General features: G+C 38.3%; 1 protein-coding gene across 1 annotated transcript in view; it reads right to left on the bottom strand.

Moving 5' to 3' along the window:
• dcbld1 (discoidin, CUB and LCCL domain containing 1) overlaps positions 1 to 18,634 on the bottom strand; it is a 43,130-nt gene that overhangs the window by 22,751 nt on the left and 1,745 nt on the right. Inside the window, exons 2-5 of the mRNA XM_017692527.1 lie at positions 15,044 to 15,262; positions 10,931 to 11,095; positions 9,406 to 9,454; positions 8,389 to 8,461 (exon numbers count right to left, since the gene is read on the bottom strand). Of these exons, the coding sequence (XP_017548016.1) occupies positions 8,389 to 8,461; positions 9,406 to 9,454; positions 10,931 to 11,095; positions 15,044 to 15,262 (506 nt within the window). The remainder of the gene's footprint in view (positions 1 to 8,388; positions 8,462 to 9,405; positions 9,455 to 10,930; positions 11,096 to 15,043; positions 15,263 to 18,634) is intronic.

Genomic DNA, 18,634 nt, shown 5'->3' with positions numbered 1-18,634 from the left:
TAAGACAGAACTGTGGAGGTGTGGAAAAGTATCCCTATAGATTTCTTTGAAAAAATGAAAGCAAGTCTCCAGAAAAGAACGGAAGCTCTAATTAAGGCAAAACGTCAGACACAAATGTTGATTTTTTTTATATTAATCTTCTCATTTCTCAGAAAAGTTATTTAGTCATTGAGGCTTCTGTATAATTGTCTGTTAAATATATTTCTATGGTGTTTATTTCCTGATGCTAAAAAAAATGAATAATTTAATGTCCGTTTTGACTGGAAATGATCAAATTGTAAGTCGCTCTGGATAAGAGCGTCTGCCAAATGCCATAAATGTAAATGGAAATTAATAAATGATAGGTGGTTTCTGGCTTGTATATTTTTCTTACATATGGGAGCAAGAGAGAATGAAGAATGGGTTTTCAAAGCTGAACAATGCAGGTTTCCACATGGCCTGTGTGCCTTAGAAAATGTAACAACTCGAGAGCCATTTTCACAAAACGATGTTATGAGGCCAATCTTAGGTACAATAATTCGTCCTTGTCAGTCACGCCAACACGGGTATTTCAATTCAATTTACAGAGGCATTTTACGAATGCCAAGACAGGCAATGGCTGAACACAAACCATTCATCTTCCCTGAGTACGCCACATAGCTACAGTTGAAATGTGAATGAAAGGCACATTGTAATTTAATTGAGAAGGGACAATTACAGTAATTGCAGTATCCCAAAGGAATGCAAAGCACTTCTAGTCACTAGTGGAAAGCTACATTTAGTCCTATAAAAGTGCCTTTGAAATAATTACCTCTCATAATCTGCTTTATTTAGTAGGCTAGACCAGGTCAGGAAGGCACAAAGGCAAGGTTTTCAACAGAGATTTCTACCAAACAGTAGGATAGAAGATTTTATAGGCATTTATCAAGCTTGTTTGTGAAATCCTTGCAGTTTTACAGCCTTTGATTTTTGGAGTCTATGCCCATCTTGACACTTCAAACTCAAGTGTTCTATTCCGATTTCCAAAATTCGTTATCTTGTGGTTATTTGTATATCTTTTTTTAACATGGCCGATATTCAATGCTGAACATATCATGGTCCTGTATTGACGTGCATACTCAAAAATGCAATGCTCCACCAGATCCTGTTGAGTCAGAAATATTTAAACCGAATGGAGTTAGCACTAGCAATTGTTAACTTAAAAGTTGATATTGGCCTTAATGTGGAGTGACAGCAACCACATTCAAAAAGCTCTAGGAGCTTAAACGAGGTTGGAAAATGGTTATGCAAAAATAAATTTGGCAACTGCGTTGAACGAATGTGTTCTGTACATAATCTCACACAAATGTCTTATGGGGGGGAAAAAAAGATAAGAAAATGTAGGATATATACTCTATAATTAAATTCATACCAGTGTGGAATTACAAATGAACCTTGAGCTTGATTTAAAGCTCATAAAGTTCCAGCTTATCTCTATTCAGACAAAAGTCCCATTTCCACAAATAAGGTAGACATCAAAGTGCCACATATCAAAGTGACCCAAATTGTATTGCAAAAATATTTTTGCATAAACAAAATATCTGTGCCACAAATGAAGGAGGATAAAACTCCACCTATCGAGCTCATACTGCACAAAGGTGCTTTTGAGTAATCGATAGGCACGGACTGTTTCTAGGACGGTCTACAGGACCAGCCCCACAGTCGTTAGCATGATGCAGTAAGACAGAACACATTGTGCGTTATCAGTAGGAACAGCTGCTCTGCATTCAGACTGAGCTGCCTCATTAACCTGATCATTTATTCACCAGCCAGGGCCATAAATACACACTGCTGTGCACTCTGGCCTGAGCCAGCGGCTTTTCCTCTCTCTCTCTACTGCTCCTGTCTCTCACAGCTTCACGCTGCGGTAGTCAAGCATGCAGTCATCCACCAGAGTTTTGGCCCTGAAAAGAATCATGCCTCTGGATTGGATTACAGTGTTCAGTACTTCTGGTCCAAGCCTGATTTAAAACTGATTCAAGACAGAATTTTAACCACTTTTTAAAGGCTACTGTAACTCTTTCAATCAGGTCCTCTGTAAAGTAAGCAGGGGTGGGACCTTGAAAAGGTTTTGATTTGATTGTGATTTTTCAGGAAACGTTACTATGCCTCATGAAACCTCAAACCACAATTAAATACATAATTCACCCTTATGATATGCTAGTCTTGCGGGGCCACATTGGCTTGTCTAGAGATAACTTGCCCCTAAATCTGATTCATCCACGCTCTTCCAAACTAAAACCAATAACAAGCAAAATAAGCTAGCTAGTGAAACAGTTATTAATCAACTAAATTCATCAAAATGTTTCAGAATGTCGCTAACTCAGGAGAAAAGAAATGGCTTGTTTGCCAGAATACAGTAAAGATGTAGTCTACCAAGCCTGGCGCCTAGATATGGATGAGATTCATATAGTTTCTCAGTAAAACATGCATTTTAAATGTATTACTTATTAATACATTAATAATAAATACATAAATAAATAAATAAATATATATATATATATTTTTTTAGATGGTATGATTGTTGCTGTCCTCAGACAATGCTGATGAATGCGCACCATCACCCCATACCTTAAGCTCTGCCTTCAAATAAATGTTGAATTGTTTTTCTCGGTTAGTTTCCACCTGATTAAGCCTGCATTCTCACCCACATTTCACTCAGTTTTTCATGGTTGCCCTCCGATGTTTTCAGGACAAGAGCACATCTATGAGAATAATGACATGCACACAACCATTGATGTGTGTCCTATGTGTCCAGCATATCATGCAGGCCTAGTGAATACTTTATTGAATATTATTCATCCCATTACAAAATCTTTCCACAATCAACACAGCTGAATTTCCACCTTCACTGAGGCATTGTTTTATAACCATGAAGGTATGAGCACAAAATAAAGGCTGGTCTTGGACATATACTCAGTAGCTGATCATTGACACAGGGTTTGTAGAACTTCACTCTAGGAGACCATAAGGCAACAGCCTAAGGCCAAGAGACTATCACAGTAGGAGTACATGACCTTTACAACACAATAATTGCCAGCACATAAATAACCAGGTGACATCACTTATTCATTTCTATTGTCTTTGAAAGCACACCCTACCAATTCACAGTAGCTTCCTATTTGGAAGAGCTTTCATAATGAACACAGCATTCTCAGCAATGCTTTAGTCTTTTAACCTTGTTAAAAATGACATGTGCAGCAACACGCCACCTCCCGGTGTTTACAACTCTCTCACACAGAGCGGCCTGTGGCTAACAGGACTTTGATCAGTTGTGTTTACACAAAGAGGAGCTGTGCTGTTGTTGTGTAAATGAGTTTCATTTGGAGAATGCATAAAGATATTAGGAAACTCAGAGGTAGCTTACATGGTAACCACTGTGCGTGTTCAGTGGATACAGTAGACGCATCCAATCCTCTTTAGAGGCATCGATCATAGACCCCATTGTATCCCGACATGAAAACTTACATATATGTATCTCTTATCCTTCAGTAGCTACTTTTGCACCCATAAATTTTTACACATATACGTTATATATTTAGTTAAGTATAATGTATATAGAAAGAAAAAAAAAAAAGTACTGAAAAATAATTTAAATGATGAAAATGACAACCAAATTTTTAAATATAAAATTTGCACAGAAGCCTACAGGCTTGCAGTTCTTGTAGACAAAGAAAAGAAATGTGACAAATATTAATGAAAGTGCATTTAAGAACAAAATAAAAACGTGACTGATCACATTTCCAAATTTGCATGGCCACAGCTACGAAACAACGGCAAGTAACAGAAAAGAAGTAAACACACACACACACAAAAAGAAAACCCTACAATCAAACATAACAGCAATGATAAGCTGTTCAACAATGATTTTACTGTAAAGACTGCTTATATTGAACTGTTTTTGTGATGGTGATGTAGGGTGTTTTATTCGATTACACAGAGCCGATGGAAGCACAGCCTACATCTGATGTAACTAAATGTGTGCTACAAGCAAGCCAACACTCCTGTGCATTTCAGTAACATGAAGGTAGTGAGAAAATCCACACTATTCTATAACAACACTAGCTACTCAAATTGTAGCTACTACTGCCAAAGCCTGTTAACTACCACTTTTGGTGAAGAATGAGTCGCTGTCGAAACAAAACCCTTCCATAATGGTAATGTTACAGGAGATGGAACAACAGGTACACAATATGTAGCAATACTCTAGGAATACAACATATTGTTCAAAATAATTCAACAATATAATTATTTTATCATTTATAACAATACATTCAACAGACTTGAGCAAATAAAGCACTCTGTGTAATACTACTAATACTAAAATATCAAATCTTCACGTAAAAAAACGAGCACAATCCAAGTAAGATTACAATGATGAAGGCTCTAAGAAAATTAAAAATGAAAACATTAACAGAAGGCAGATTTGAGACATCACCTAACTGTAAAGCGATTAACAGTGCTGCGAATGAATTCCCTATATAAAATGATATTTGTATTTCAATGATCTGACAATTCAAAGGACAGTGATATAAAATAAAAGGATTCAATTAAATATCAAAATTGCAATTTGAAAGAGAAATTCTCACAACAAAAGTAATAATTTTATCACAGAATATTTTTATCACAGAATCATCATCAACAATGTTGTCTTCAGTTTTAAACGGAGAAAATGAACTCTAATAACCCAGAGGTTGTGAACTGCCTGTAGATGAGTCAGACCAATCAGAAGCAACAAAACACTCATGTTCTTTGCTCACTTTGCTCACTCACGTGGTGCAGCAGTAGAGCCGCAGACCGTCGACCGTAACAGCAACGGTTCGAACCTTGGTCTGGGCGCTTCTTCAGTGGCGGCGGCCACTGTGTTTGGGGCAGTCATGGGCTGGAGGTTAGGGAACCAGCCTTGAGACAGGAAGATCGCCAGTTCGATCCCTGGGTGCCGTGGATAGGGCTGCCCACCGCTATGGGCAAGTGTGCTCACTGCACCCTAGTGTGTGCGTGCGCTCACTAGAGTGTATGTGGTGTTTCACTTCACGGATGGGTTAAATGCGGAGGTGAAATTTCCCTGTTGTGGGACTAATAAGGGTCACTTAATCTTAATCTTCTTTACATGTGACATCACAACCATCACAACTAACCGGTAGACTGACGCGCTCTATGTGCAAGATCCATGCCAGAAAAGGTGGATATTCTGGGCTTGGCCAAAAAAAAAATAAAAAGCATGGAAATTAATTTATAGATAATACTTGCACATAAATTACAAAATTGGACAGAAAAATGGCCAATTACATATTTTCTTCAAACTGTTCCGCTGTATATTCAGGGGTATGTATAGCCCAGCTTTGAAACCCATTAGTGGAAGCGGAGAAACAGAGGTGAGTTCTGTCTTTTTTTTTTTTTTTTTTTTTACAACAGACAAAAACAGCTTAGACTAATGTCAAACTACAAGATGTCGACATGTCCTTAGAGGTCTGTGTGTAATCTAAATGCTTTATACTCCACCCATTCATTACAAAAGCCAACGTGAGCTATTCAGCCGTACAGCCTCTGTCTCTAAAGCAGTCGACACCCGCTTCTCAAAGCTTGAAGCAGCAGGCTGAGTATGGCTCATTGTAGATTCCATCAAACAGAGTGGATCATCTATTCTCACACGGAAATGGGGGTGGAGATCCTACTGTTTGTCAACGCTGGCGATTTACACCTGCCTTTTCTCCATTTCTTTCTGACTCACTCGCACACATAGGCTGTCATACATTTGACTTTTTTTTCGTTTGCATCCTGGAGAGGTGAGCTTCTCCTGGCCTCTGTACAGACGAAAGCCAAATGGAACATCTGAGGATTTGGGTAGAGAAAAAAGACTGAATCTTCCTTGTATTGTAAGCCGGATATAGGTGTGTCTGCTAAATGATGAAACTAACATTTAGCAGGTACAGAGGGTACAAATTCACTGCGCTCAACTGCTGAACACAGTGCTGCATACATTTATACATCACAGATGACTAGTACCCCACCATTTAATCTGTTTAGACATTGGGACCATGTCTAAACAGATTAGCAATATGGAGGAATGTAGTTGAAAATGCAGAAAAAGAAAAATCCAGATCCTGTATGACAGTAGCACCACACACATCAATTATCGATTTGAAATAAACATTTGTCTGTTGCCCATTTTTAGAGCACATATTTTAAAGCTGAAATGTTTAATATAATCATACATCTCTACATTGAAGCTGGAGCCTTTACATCCAAACTGTGACATCTTTTTTTTCTTCAATAAAGCACTCTGGAATCTTTCAAAGGCTAAACGTGGCTTGTTATTGCCCATTTAAGTATACAATTGTTTAGTCTTCTCTGATTACTTACTTAACTAACTCAATATAATTAACAGTGACAGTCTTAGGTATTAAATCAATGCCTTTACTGCAGCACTAACAGTGGGCTGCAAACTGTAGAAACTTCTGACTTCTGAGAGACACATGTTTCAAAACATTAGTGATGCAGGGGAAGGAGAAGGGGCTGATAAAACAAAACAAAACAAATAAACAGCCATTTAAGCTCCAAAAACAATACAAACAGCATGAAAGCAACTGTTGAGAGACACATAAAAGTGGCTGGTCAGAGGAGGTTACCACAAACAGGAAAGGAGCAGGTCATAATACTAAGCTTTAAGAATGCTTTCCCAAGTCTTAGCTGCTGAAGGGAAAGCTCAAAGCCTGAGCACATGACCCCATTCCAGTCCCTCTCTCACTCTCTTTCACATGCATAATGGCTGGACTCGCTGAATGAGCTATTGTGGCTTGGCCGACCCCTGATACGACCCAAACTTCAAACTCAGAACTGCACCAAGAGGCGAGTGGAGTTACATAAAGGGATTTCAGTTTGAGTTAACTCCACACTGGGCGAGTTGTGAAAACAATGAGACCTGCACAAACACTCCTTCACCACACACACACACACACACACACACACACACACACACACACACACACACACACAGTCATACATATATCCCACCCTTTATTCCATTTTATGTGAATACAAAAGATGTCATTAATAATAAAAATGATAGTGTGCATCAACAATCACAACATGTAATAATAATAATAATTATTATTATTATTTAGCCCTCTTTTTATTATATTATAAAACACCTTGTAGTAACACTCTTATTTCTCTGTTAAATTCTTGAAATGCCCTACAGAAAATTGCACAATCAGGATTCTTCCTCCATAGCATCTATGTATATATAGTCAATCAAGTTCTCTCTTTGCTTAGAATTTCAAGACCTGAACTGAAATCATAATTTTAACCTCAATAACCAAATTTTGCTCTTGATGTGTTAAAAAAAAACAAAACGAAACAAAACAAAAAAGTTACTTTACAAAGCCAGTATCATTTTGCTTCACTACAAAACTTTTGTCCCGAAAATGTACACACACACCTCCCTGCTCTCTCAGTTTCACAGTCAAAACAACAAAATTGGCAGCTGAAGCATTCCTTCTCCTGTCTGTATTCTCTGGCCAAAAGCAGTGAAGACATTCTTCTTTGAAGAGTTTCCAGAGCAGAGGCAGCACAGAGATACAGAAAAGACAGTAATCCTGCTCACCAAAAGACTGTGCACAGTCACATTAAACAAATAGACCAGAGAAATTTACAGAAAACTTACTACTTATTTAGTTGGTTACAAATTTGCAGCAAATAACATTCTAATTACGTCCAAACGTATCCAGACAACAACTCTAATGAACAAAATCAGCTACTTTAAAGTGAGTGATACACGTTTCAACTGCACACACACAGCTTGCATAAGCTTCATAGAAAAGCATTAAACAATAGACTGAGACGCTCCAGAGCAGCTGCACAGGAGTCTAAGGTTACCATGCCTAGTACCTAGCGTTTGCTAGAGAGGTTAAGGCCCCTCAGCACTGGGATATGTAGCAGTGGAACTGTGTTCTCAAAAGTGATGGAGCTTCATCCTATACCTTTAGGATGAGCCAGAAGGATCCACAACTAAATCATCCAACAATAGCACCTGAAGTACCACCCTAATGCTTATGGCTGAATACAATCAAATCCTCAAATCAATGTTCCAACATCTAGTGTAAACCCTTCCCAGAAGAGTAGAGGCTGTTAATACAGTAAAGGGGAAGAAACTCCCTATTAACACCCTTGATTTCAGAAGAGGAGCTGGAAACTACAAACTTTTTGGCATACTGTGTACATTTCTATTAATAACAATAAAACAAAAAAATTTAATACCACTGTGTGGTACTAATATTGGCTTGTATTGCACAGCACCAGCTCATCTCGTCTTGGCTTTAACAAAGATCAGCACGCAAGGTTTGAACAGAACAATAAAGCAACACTCACCTGTAAGTATCCCTGAGAAATATCCCCAAATACGTCACCCTCCGCTGCTCCACATCTGGCCGGACAGTACTTCCTGCAGGAGGAGACAACAATGGAGCAGCCACTTACACTTCAGCTAATTATAGTTCAGCCGACAGCATGACAAAGTGCGTCAACAAGAAGTGAGTCCAAGCAACTGCTCAAAGGACTTGTGAAAATAAAGAGTCTAAAAGGAAAAGTGATGTGGAAAACTGTTGTGTCCATCTGTCTACAGTAATTAACACCTTGCAGCGGCCAAGAAATATTCATTTGTCTTCATTTTCTGCATTAGCACAATTCATACAGTAATCCACATACAAACAGCAGTTACAGCTCACTTATTACATTTTCGTGGTTTTACGTACCAGTCCTATTTCATTTTTCCATGAACATTTTCCAGTCGTACCACGTAACAGTAAATATTTTTGTACATTTTTCCTTTTAAATAGCCTATATCCTAAATGTTTAACTTTTTTTCCCCAGAGGTGGACTCTATGTGTGTTCCATAAATGAATATTATAGCTCATTTTCACATTACATTAAATTCTTCTAACTCTCTTAATCCCTTAGACTTAAACAGGCTGTTTTGTTACTTTGCCTTTAACACTGATGTACGTAAAAGACGACAGTTTTGATCAGCTTTTCATTTGAAAAGCAGTCTGACCTGAAACTCTTCGCCTACCTTGAGTGAGAATGTGCGACGCTAAACTGCTGTAGGCTGAAAAGGTGGACTGGGGAGTGAATGGCATGCTTGGAAACTTTATCACTGTTGACACATTACCTTAAATTCAAATTTACCAAAGCAATGAACTTTTGATTTTAGAGTGCTAATATTATGGAAATTATGAGGAAAGAATATTATTCATATTATAAAAGAAGAAAGAAATAGCTTTTGCATTAGTATAACAGACTCGAATATATGATTATTCCATTATCCATGGAATGTGTTTCTATAACCACAAACAGACCACAAACATAAGCATGTGCAAAAACAGTTACCTGTATTTTGAAAGGGAGGAATGACCTTTGTCAGAGCATGTGAGCAGTTCTGAGGAGGAAAGCAGAGGAGGGGACACAATGAGTGAAAAAAAAGAATGAAAAGGAGCAATTTAAGAAGTGTCTCCTCAGCGGAAACCAGGCCTAACTCAACAAACAGCAGGAGGCACAACAGGACATACACATACACAACAGGATGAACAGCCTGCTTCCTTTACCATATCTGTGATGGAAACACATACAAACAATAGTCCCCACTATAGGAGTGGATATGTCGGGGCATGACTGTCAGGCTAGGAGCAAGAGCACTGTGCAGATGTGTTGTGTTGAGACATGCTGGGTGAGGAGACATTTCCACAGGCCCTTAGCAATGAAGGTAAGAGGCTTAGGCCACCACGGAGAGAGTAACGTGCTCCATTGAGCAGTGAGGAGACAGAGGGGGCCAACCAGGACACACACCAATGAAGAGTGCTAGTAATTTACTCTAAATCAGGGTTCTTAACCCATTTCCTGATTTTCCCCTTCAGTCAAACATACTAAATGGAAAGCTGATGAACTGAATAAGGTGTACTACGCAAGGCAAAGTTCTAAATCCTTGCTTTGAATATATGAGTGGTAAGTATGAGTAATAAAATCACATCTAAGTTTTTCCAAGCATATTGTGGTCAGTTGTGGTTAGTCAGTTCTTAAAGAAGACCAAAGGCCTTGATACACTTCAGGAAACAATATGATGAAACTACAGAGAAAAACAACTGGAGGCTTCTGGCAGCTGGGCGAACTCCAAGGACTAACTCAGCCTTCAAGGCCTCCTATGAAGTTCCCACTTATGAATTCAGAGGTCATAAGTATGACCTAATGTCCTTTGAAGTGCTGTTGACCTTGGAAAAAAGATGAAAGCATTGGAAATAATTCTTTTTTTGTTTACTTTTGTTGTATCATTAATTTTGCAGCACTACAACAAAAAGAACAGTTGATTTACTCCCACAAAACCAAGCTGTAAAGGGAAGCTGTTGTGCTGAAATGACAGAAAAATGGAGATTCATGGTTTACAGCAACTATATGCTCTTGTCATGTTTTTTCAGATGTGGACGAGAGAAAGACAAAAGTTTAAAGGAGTGGTGCTCATGTATGGCTGCTGAATACTCAGTTTACAATACAATTATCATTGGCTACCCTGCCCCAACTAGGAAGAGTTGCACAGTAGCAGTAGTGTGTGGACCTCCATTAAAAATTATTTGTGGACACTGCGTGACTTGGTGCACCTAGTGGCCTTAAGGCTTCGACCTACAATCAGGAGACTGTGAGTCTGAATCCTGATGGAGTCTAAGATTGTGTGACACAACAAATAAAAGTAATAAAAATAGCTTTAATAGCAATTTTAAAATGCAGCACTTGTTTTGCTGGAACAATTTATCAAACCTCAAACAATAAATAATGTGATCTGTATAGTCAAACAAATTTTGCCACATTTACTCCCCATCCCAAAAGCTGCTGATGTACTGACAGAAGGAGAAACCCTCCAGCCTACCTTTGTATTCCACCGCCGAATAAGAAAGCTGGAAGCCCCGGCCTGAGGAAGGGACACTGGAGCGGAAGCTCACCGTGAGCTCACTGGAGTCAGTGTACAGAGAGTGGTTGCTGGCAGAGTACAGCTTGGGGTGGGCTTTGAGGTCCCCACAATACTGCCAGTAAACTAACACAAAACAGATTACAAGAATAAACACAGACGGTCAAATATGACATGACAATAAATAAAACTACAAAACGTCTGCCTGTTACATACTCCTTCTCGCACCTTCATTCACTGGCTGTTTCATCAGAAAAACCTACCATATTGGGGCAATCTGTAGGCGGACAGTTATTGACTGTAGCCCATCTGTTGATGCACAATTTATCAGACGCCTCTACCTCATTTATCATTGTAAAGAGACCTCTGCAGGATAGCTGCTGAACAGATATTACTGGAGGAGAAGATATAGCTATATAGCTATATCTATAGAAGATATATCTCAGCATAGCAGTGATACTGGCCTGGTACGAGTATCAGACACATTGGTGTTACTGGGATTTTACATGCGTCACGGTCACTGTTAGGTTGAAAGGGGTCCACCCAAAAATATCCAGCTAAAGGCGTCTGTGATCAGAAACTGCCAACTGATGAAGGACTAGAAGAAGGCGAACACAAATATAACAGAAACAAGAGAAACAATACCATCCAGAAACATGGACCAAAAAGGTAGGATTGTCTGATAAAATTCCCAGCAAAAATAAAGGATGTTTAATAGTTGTCTGATGAAATGTGATGAAAGCTTGGTTATATTAGTATCAGCCCTGGACAAATAAGTAAAGGCTGATAGCAAACACAACGTGAATCAATGACACAAAAAAAAAAAAGACATTCGGTAAACTACATGCACGAGGCTAACTTATACATTTTCTTTAAGGGACAAAGACATCTTTTACTCCCCACAATAACATGCAAACTCCCACTACTGTCCATTTTAGAAAACCGTAGGAGCACAGTTTCACCCACTCATTCAGATATTAAAACTCCTGTTATGGATTTTTCTAGAAATGTCAACCCCATACCCGAAGAAGCAGAGAGCAAACTTTTTATGCCAATTTGTTACCTTGAGCGTTGCTATGCCAACACCACTTGTCAAGTGAGCTCATTTTGCTTGCACCATGTTAGCAGAAGTCAAAGAGGGTGAATCAATTAATGGCACATTTTTTGTGACCTGAAAAAACACTTTTTCCTCCTTTCTACATTTCAATTAATTTATTGATATCTGAAAAAAAGCAGCTTGGTAAACCCATAAACTACTAACGCTACATATCAGTGAAGTAACAGTCACTTGTAAAGACAGCCTCCCCATGTGACGGTGCAGTTTTTCATGGTTTTCAACCACTGTGCCGCTTTCAGCCTTGACAAAGCCTCGGCACACTGCACGCTGACATCTGAACTGTCTCTTCCTCTCAGCCTTTCAGACAGGCCAGGAAAAAATGGGTCTTCCTTTGTCACGAACAGGAGCTCAATTGGAAACAATTGGCAGGGTGAGACAATAGGCGGTATGTGGTGAGCGAGAGCTGTCCATTTGAGTGTCGCTGATGGGCCATGGTGAATGATGTGGTGCAGCAGCTCTACCTGACATGAGGGTAAGGTGATATTCTCCTAGACATTGCTGTGACAGGCTGTAGCCTCCAGCTGGAGATTCTTCAATTTCTATTCAACAAGGCTCTCTTCCTCACCCTCTCTCAGTGAACCTTCTAGCTTTACAATATGCTTTCTAAACGAGCCATATCCTACGTTTTTTCTTGAGTTGTTTTTTTTTTTCCACGCATTATTGATGTTAATTTTCAACCACCTTTCATCCCTTAGAATTAAAAATGTTTTTGGTTTTACTGTATCTCATTCAGAAAGCAGTGCAGGATGAACTCCTCATTAATTTAGCAAGACCTGACAGTACTAAACTGCTGTAAGCCAAATGGGCTATGTATGTTAACTGGTAGATCACTCACCACTACTTCACAGTTAGTTCCACAGAAGTCCCTATAACACGTCAATTATGTTTAAACCATACAAGTGTGAAGATATATTGGCAAAACAATTTACCAAGTTGATACCTCCTGGAGCTGTTAATGCACTCTAATTGTCTAACACACTATTCTTAAGGAAAGAACACACACATGGTCCTGGAATGACCATGTGTAGTTTTTCACCATGAGTTTTCCAATATCCGCTGACACACTGGCTTCTGTGGTACACCACTCATGCAAGTTGTTTTCTGCACTCTTATCAGTCAGTTGCTCTGATTAAGAGGAACTCATACAAAGAAGGAGGGCAAGAGGAAGAGACAGACAGATTGGGAGCGGGGGAAGAAGAGAGCGACAGAGAAAGAGAGAGCGAGAAAGTCACTCATTTGGAGGTAATACTTACTGTTGGCCATGAGATTAATTATGATGTGTTACAATCATTGTGATTTTGTGATACAAAATTGAGTGTGTCATGGGTATCACTGGTACTTCTAGAAAACTAGAACATCTGACATCTTTGGACATTCATGCTCAAGCTTGTATAATAGTCTGTCATATTTTGCTGTTACAAAACACAAGTGCCTTAACATGAGCGTGTTTGCAGGGATATGGGTTCCTTAAGCCATATGCAACACAAAAACATAGGAAAATAAATCCTGTAGGTGTTTTGTGTATCGTAACAAAAACAATCTATTTAATTCTAAGAAACAGATGTTGGAAAAAGTTCATGTAAAAATGTCCATTTTGGTAAAAAAAAAACAAAAAAAACAAAAAAAAGTAAAGAAGAAAATGCACTGCTGTTTTGCTGGTGCATTTTGTCTGCTTCAATTTGGTGGCCAAAAAAAAAAAAAAGTACTGTGACAGCCTCACACGTAAAAAAAAAGCCCATCATTACATGTGACCAATGCTTTCTGACAGCTAAGGCCATTAAAACTCAGCGCTGCTCATACAAAGCAGTACGTGAGAACACGACTGTGAAAACAAGATTTCACAACAGAAGAGCACAATCTATACACCACTGCCAAATTAAACTCTTTTTTTTTTTGATTACACAAAGTAACTTCCACCACACCTGGTGAAATTCTCATTCTATGCTTAAAATAGAAGCACAGTGTCTCAACATGTGTTAATCCCATCCACACAGAATCATCTGGGGCACCAACAATGGGACAGTTCACCTCTCAGAGAAAGGCATAGACAGCAGCATGTCATGACAAACAGGCTAAAAGAAAGGTTAAAAAAAAAAAAGAAGCAGAAATTCAGAAAAGAAGGAACAAATATCTTCCTAATGTGGCTGCCTTTCTAAAACACAATACATGCTCACAGCTGTTTCTAATAGTTGAGGAAGTACTAGTCTGTATTGAGGAAAAATGTAGAGCTCAAATAACAGATGAGCCAAAATATCAACAGCAGACTTGCCTATGAGAACAGCCTTGTTTAAAGAGGTATAAAATAGGCATAGAAAGTAAATAGAACCGGAGGTACTTTGGAGTAGCCATGAAAAACTATTATTTGTTTGTAGATAACATTGAATTCATTATCATTAATAAATAATATCATTTACATTTAAATTTAACATAATATATTATCATCATATTCTCAATTATTACCATAACATTAAATTTGTACTGTAACTTCTTGAAGCAAATGATGCAAATGACTACAAAGCTAAATCAAATAACATTTAACCAGCTTCAGTATTATAGGAAAACACAGTAATAACATTCTGATCTGCCCTCATTGGATGTTTGAATTGTGGAACCAATGAGCATCAACAAACGAATAGTACCCAGTTAAGCCAACATGGAACGATCAATTAGATCTTCAACCAGCAGTGAATAGATTTTTTTAAACATGTAGACAGATGACTATTTTATTCTGTTTGACGGTTTTGTGGACATTCAATAATGATAAAAAAAAAAGACAATTACCTCAGAGAGTTCATCTTACCCCGAGACTGAGAGAAACCCTGCTCTAGAGTTTCTCTCTACACTGCTTTCCTCAACAAAGTTACTGCTTCTTAGGCACTAAAATATTCTTACAACAGAGGCAACAAATATATTAAATGCACAATAGTATCATGGGATAAACAATTTTGACTTCTCACCAGATTTGTTCCCATGGATCTCTTTTATAACCTTCAAATAGTCTGTCTCGCAGTCCTCTCCTTCAATGGAAAGATCTTCAAATTTGATGACGATCCTGAGGCCACTAGAGACACTTATCTTCTTCTCACACCACGAGTTGTTGGGGTACAAGCCTGGATAGTTCTTAGTGGAGAGGAGACCACTGTGTGGGCTCAAAACATAATGGTGGCAATCATCATCTGTGAACAAAAGACAAAGTGTGACTTTTTACATGGATATTTTACATGGTAAAAATATGGAAAACATTCTGATAAAGAGCAAATAAACAATACTATTGTCTTTATGGCTTAATTTGGCAGTCAGAAAGTCAAAATCTGCATAATCAATACATATTCATAACTAATGCAACCCCTCCAACAGCTGGTCTATGTTTTGTGGTACATTGTAAGTTCTGTACAAATTCATTCCATTATGCGACATTTGTCCAACATGGCACGTCTATGCACTCTCAGATAAAAGGTACAAACTGTCACTGTTGCAGTGGCCCTCTTGTCACAAGGGTGGTACCATTAAAGGTAAATCTCAGTACCTTTAGTCAGGGAACATAATTGTTTCGAAATTCATTAAAATTATATTTTCTAAGATGCACTGACTCCACATACCCATCGCATATCCAGGCCTTTTATTTTATACCAATAGATTTTGATATGGTACAAATACATTAATTTCTACTGGGAAAAACTTAGGTACAAAATTGGACCTTAAAACCACTGTTGTACCTTTGAGGGTACATTTATATTGTTTGTACCTTGTTGAACAAAAAATGTCCCTGAACAGAACCTTTATTTCTAACACTGTATCCCAAGTATCAACCTACAGGAACTTTCCAGAAATAAAGCTATAGAATCAAAACAGAAAGAATCACAAGTGAACAGAAGACTTACAAATGCAGGAGGCTTTGGAAGTCAAGAAGGCACATGCCAAAACAGCATGAACTGAATACAAATTTGCCAAGAGTAATCTTAATTCTATACAAGCATTTCAACATGAGTGTGTCACGTCCGAGCAAAAACAAGTCATAACACAATGCAGACGGTCCTGATGTATACTGGGGTATGTCACGGTGGGCATTACCATTCTATTCAAAGAATCGCTCATGAACTAATCATTCACTGAGTCATTCAGTGATTCATTCAGTGATTCAGGTGGACAAGAGCAACCTAGATTTGCACAGGATGAACATATTAAAGTGTAGCCATGTATGAATAATACCTTTTCCTCGCTAAAATTTTGATATCAGATACAGATTATGGATATTTAATTTCACTGACATTTTAAAATGCTTATTAGTTTACTGAAGTATATTAAAACTTCAATGATATTTGTCTGATGTCTTTTCTTTCATTTCATTAGCAGCATATACTAATCATTAATGGTAACACATTTAAAAGGTAACTGTTGTTGTCATTCACTTATGTTGGCTTGTTTATTCAAACTTTTATAAGCAAGAACTTTGATGTAACTGGACTTTGGCTACTTTTAGTGGAAAAACCCTGTCAAAGACAAAGACATATCACTGGAAGCGTGGGCTTAGATACAAGTAGCACAGGACATGGCGACAATGGAGCAGATAGGAATGTGATTACTCCTGAGTATTCGTCCAGGACGGCAGAGGAGGCACAGTGTTTGGATGGTCAGCTGCTGTTGGGGGCAGTAGGCCATCAGGACAAGCAGAGGATGTGGGACAGGCTCTCATGAGGAGGGGGTAATACAGTGTGTCTGTCCATGTGTACACAGAGTGTGATATTTTACTCCACTTTCTCATCAATCAATGCCTTCAAACAGCATCCCAAAAGTTTTTGGTCTGGATAAACATTATGTAATGTGTCTTATGATACAGAGCTCACAGCAAACAACATGAGTGACTCTACTGTGCTTCATTTAACTTGAAGTCAAGCTAATAAAAAGTAGAGAAGAAGAATTCAGTAGTAAAACTAGGTTAGGACACATGCAGGACAAAGGATGAGAGACAAACTGTGAGAAACCCAAACATAAATTCTGAACTCAACCCACATCTAATAAAATGTTAGAGAAATGATGTCAGGACCCGACCAAACGCTCTGTCAAACGTTTCAAGCTTTAAATCCTACTCCCATTTAAGAGTCAGTGGATGTATTTCACAGACAATAATCCAGCCCTCAGAGTATAAATCCCAATACAATTAATGTTAAGTCAATGAAAACAATTTGATCCAGATTCTTCAGCAAACAACCGAATGCATCATGAAATCTCTATTTTGCCATGTTCTGATTATTTTTGGATCAGTTCAGATGTATTTCTAAAAATACAATAAACATGAGCGTGACTGAAGGAACAATGAACAGTTGGGAAAAAAAAAAAAGTGTTCACTGAATATTATTAGAATTTATAATACTTGTGTGTAACACTAGAAAATCAACACCACCTTCAGGCTGATGCCTCATGAGGCAATGAAGAATTAACACCCTTTCTCAACACAGAAAGCTCCAGAACACAGTGAAGGTGGGAGAGGCTGTGTGCTAATGAGGCAGTAAAAATAAGACTGGCTCTCACCCACATTAGCCAGCGTTACGTCAGAGCTAAAGTGCCAGCGGACACAGTGGCCTTTGTGGTCTTTGACTGAACTGAGCCCAGATGTGCTGGTGGGCTTGTGACAGAGGTCCCAGTGGAAAAGCACAAACAGGAAAAAGACACCTGTCGGCAGGTGGGCAAGCACTCACGTCATGCCTGAACCACAAACATAGACATCCCCACCCAAAGACCACTGAAAACACCCCTTAGCCCAGACAAGGCACTACGCAGAAGAAAATCTGTTAGGTCAGACTGACCTGAATATTGTGAACTAAAGACTCATTTTAAGATAATAAAACTTTGGAATCATTTATTTTCTTAAGACCAATTCAGATTTTATTACAACCAAATCTGTTAATGACCAATTCTTATCAGCCAACGATTTTTTTAAATGGTTAAAAACATGGTAAAAACATACTAGAAACATAGTAACATGGTCACTAAAAAGGCAGAGCCTGGGTTTACTTGCCTTGGAATTTTCTTTAAATTCTTTTTCCCCTTTAAACAAACGTGCCTGGTCAAATCAGCTAATCAAACAAATAAGATGTCACTGTAAATTTTTAACTGTACCTACTACCACAAGAGCTAATATGATGGTGTGGTGATTGTAATTTTCCACCTGCTGAGCTGGTGTACTTGGCATCAAAGACATGTGTTTCTTTGGCTTATGTTTGTTAAATAATGTATTTAATATAATTAAAAAATAATAATTTCTAAAATACATACAAAACATTTTTAGATTTAACATATAACATACCAGTTCAGCCTCATTATGGTGCAGAAAGCATTTATTCAACCCACAAAGTCACTAACAGAGAAACTACAGAAAATATTCTCCCTAGTTTGATCCTTTGCTGACTAAAAACAAAGGCATGATGCTGCAACATGCAGTTTATCATGTAAGGTCAGCTGCCTCCCTTCAATGCCAAAAGACAATTCAGCCAAACTTTGATGGCCGACTGGACACCTCAAGGTCCACTATGCAAAACACCTACAATGGA

This window comes from Pygocentrus nattereri, chromosome 4, assembly GCF_015220715.1.
Source record: "Pygocentrus nattereri isolate fPygNat1 chromosome 4, fPygNat1.pri, whole genome shotgun sequence".
Lineage (NCBI taxonomy): Eukaryota > Metazoa > Chordata > Actinopteri > Characiformes > Serrasalmidae > Pygocentrus > Pygocentrus nattereri.
Note: the sequence above shows the minus strand (reverse complement) of the source record. Positions and strands in the feature narration are given on the sequence as shown.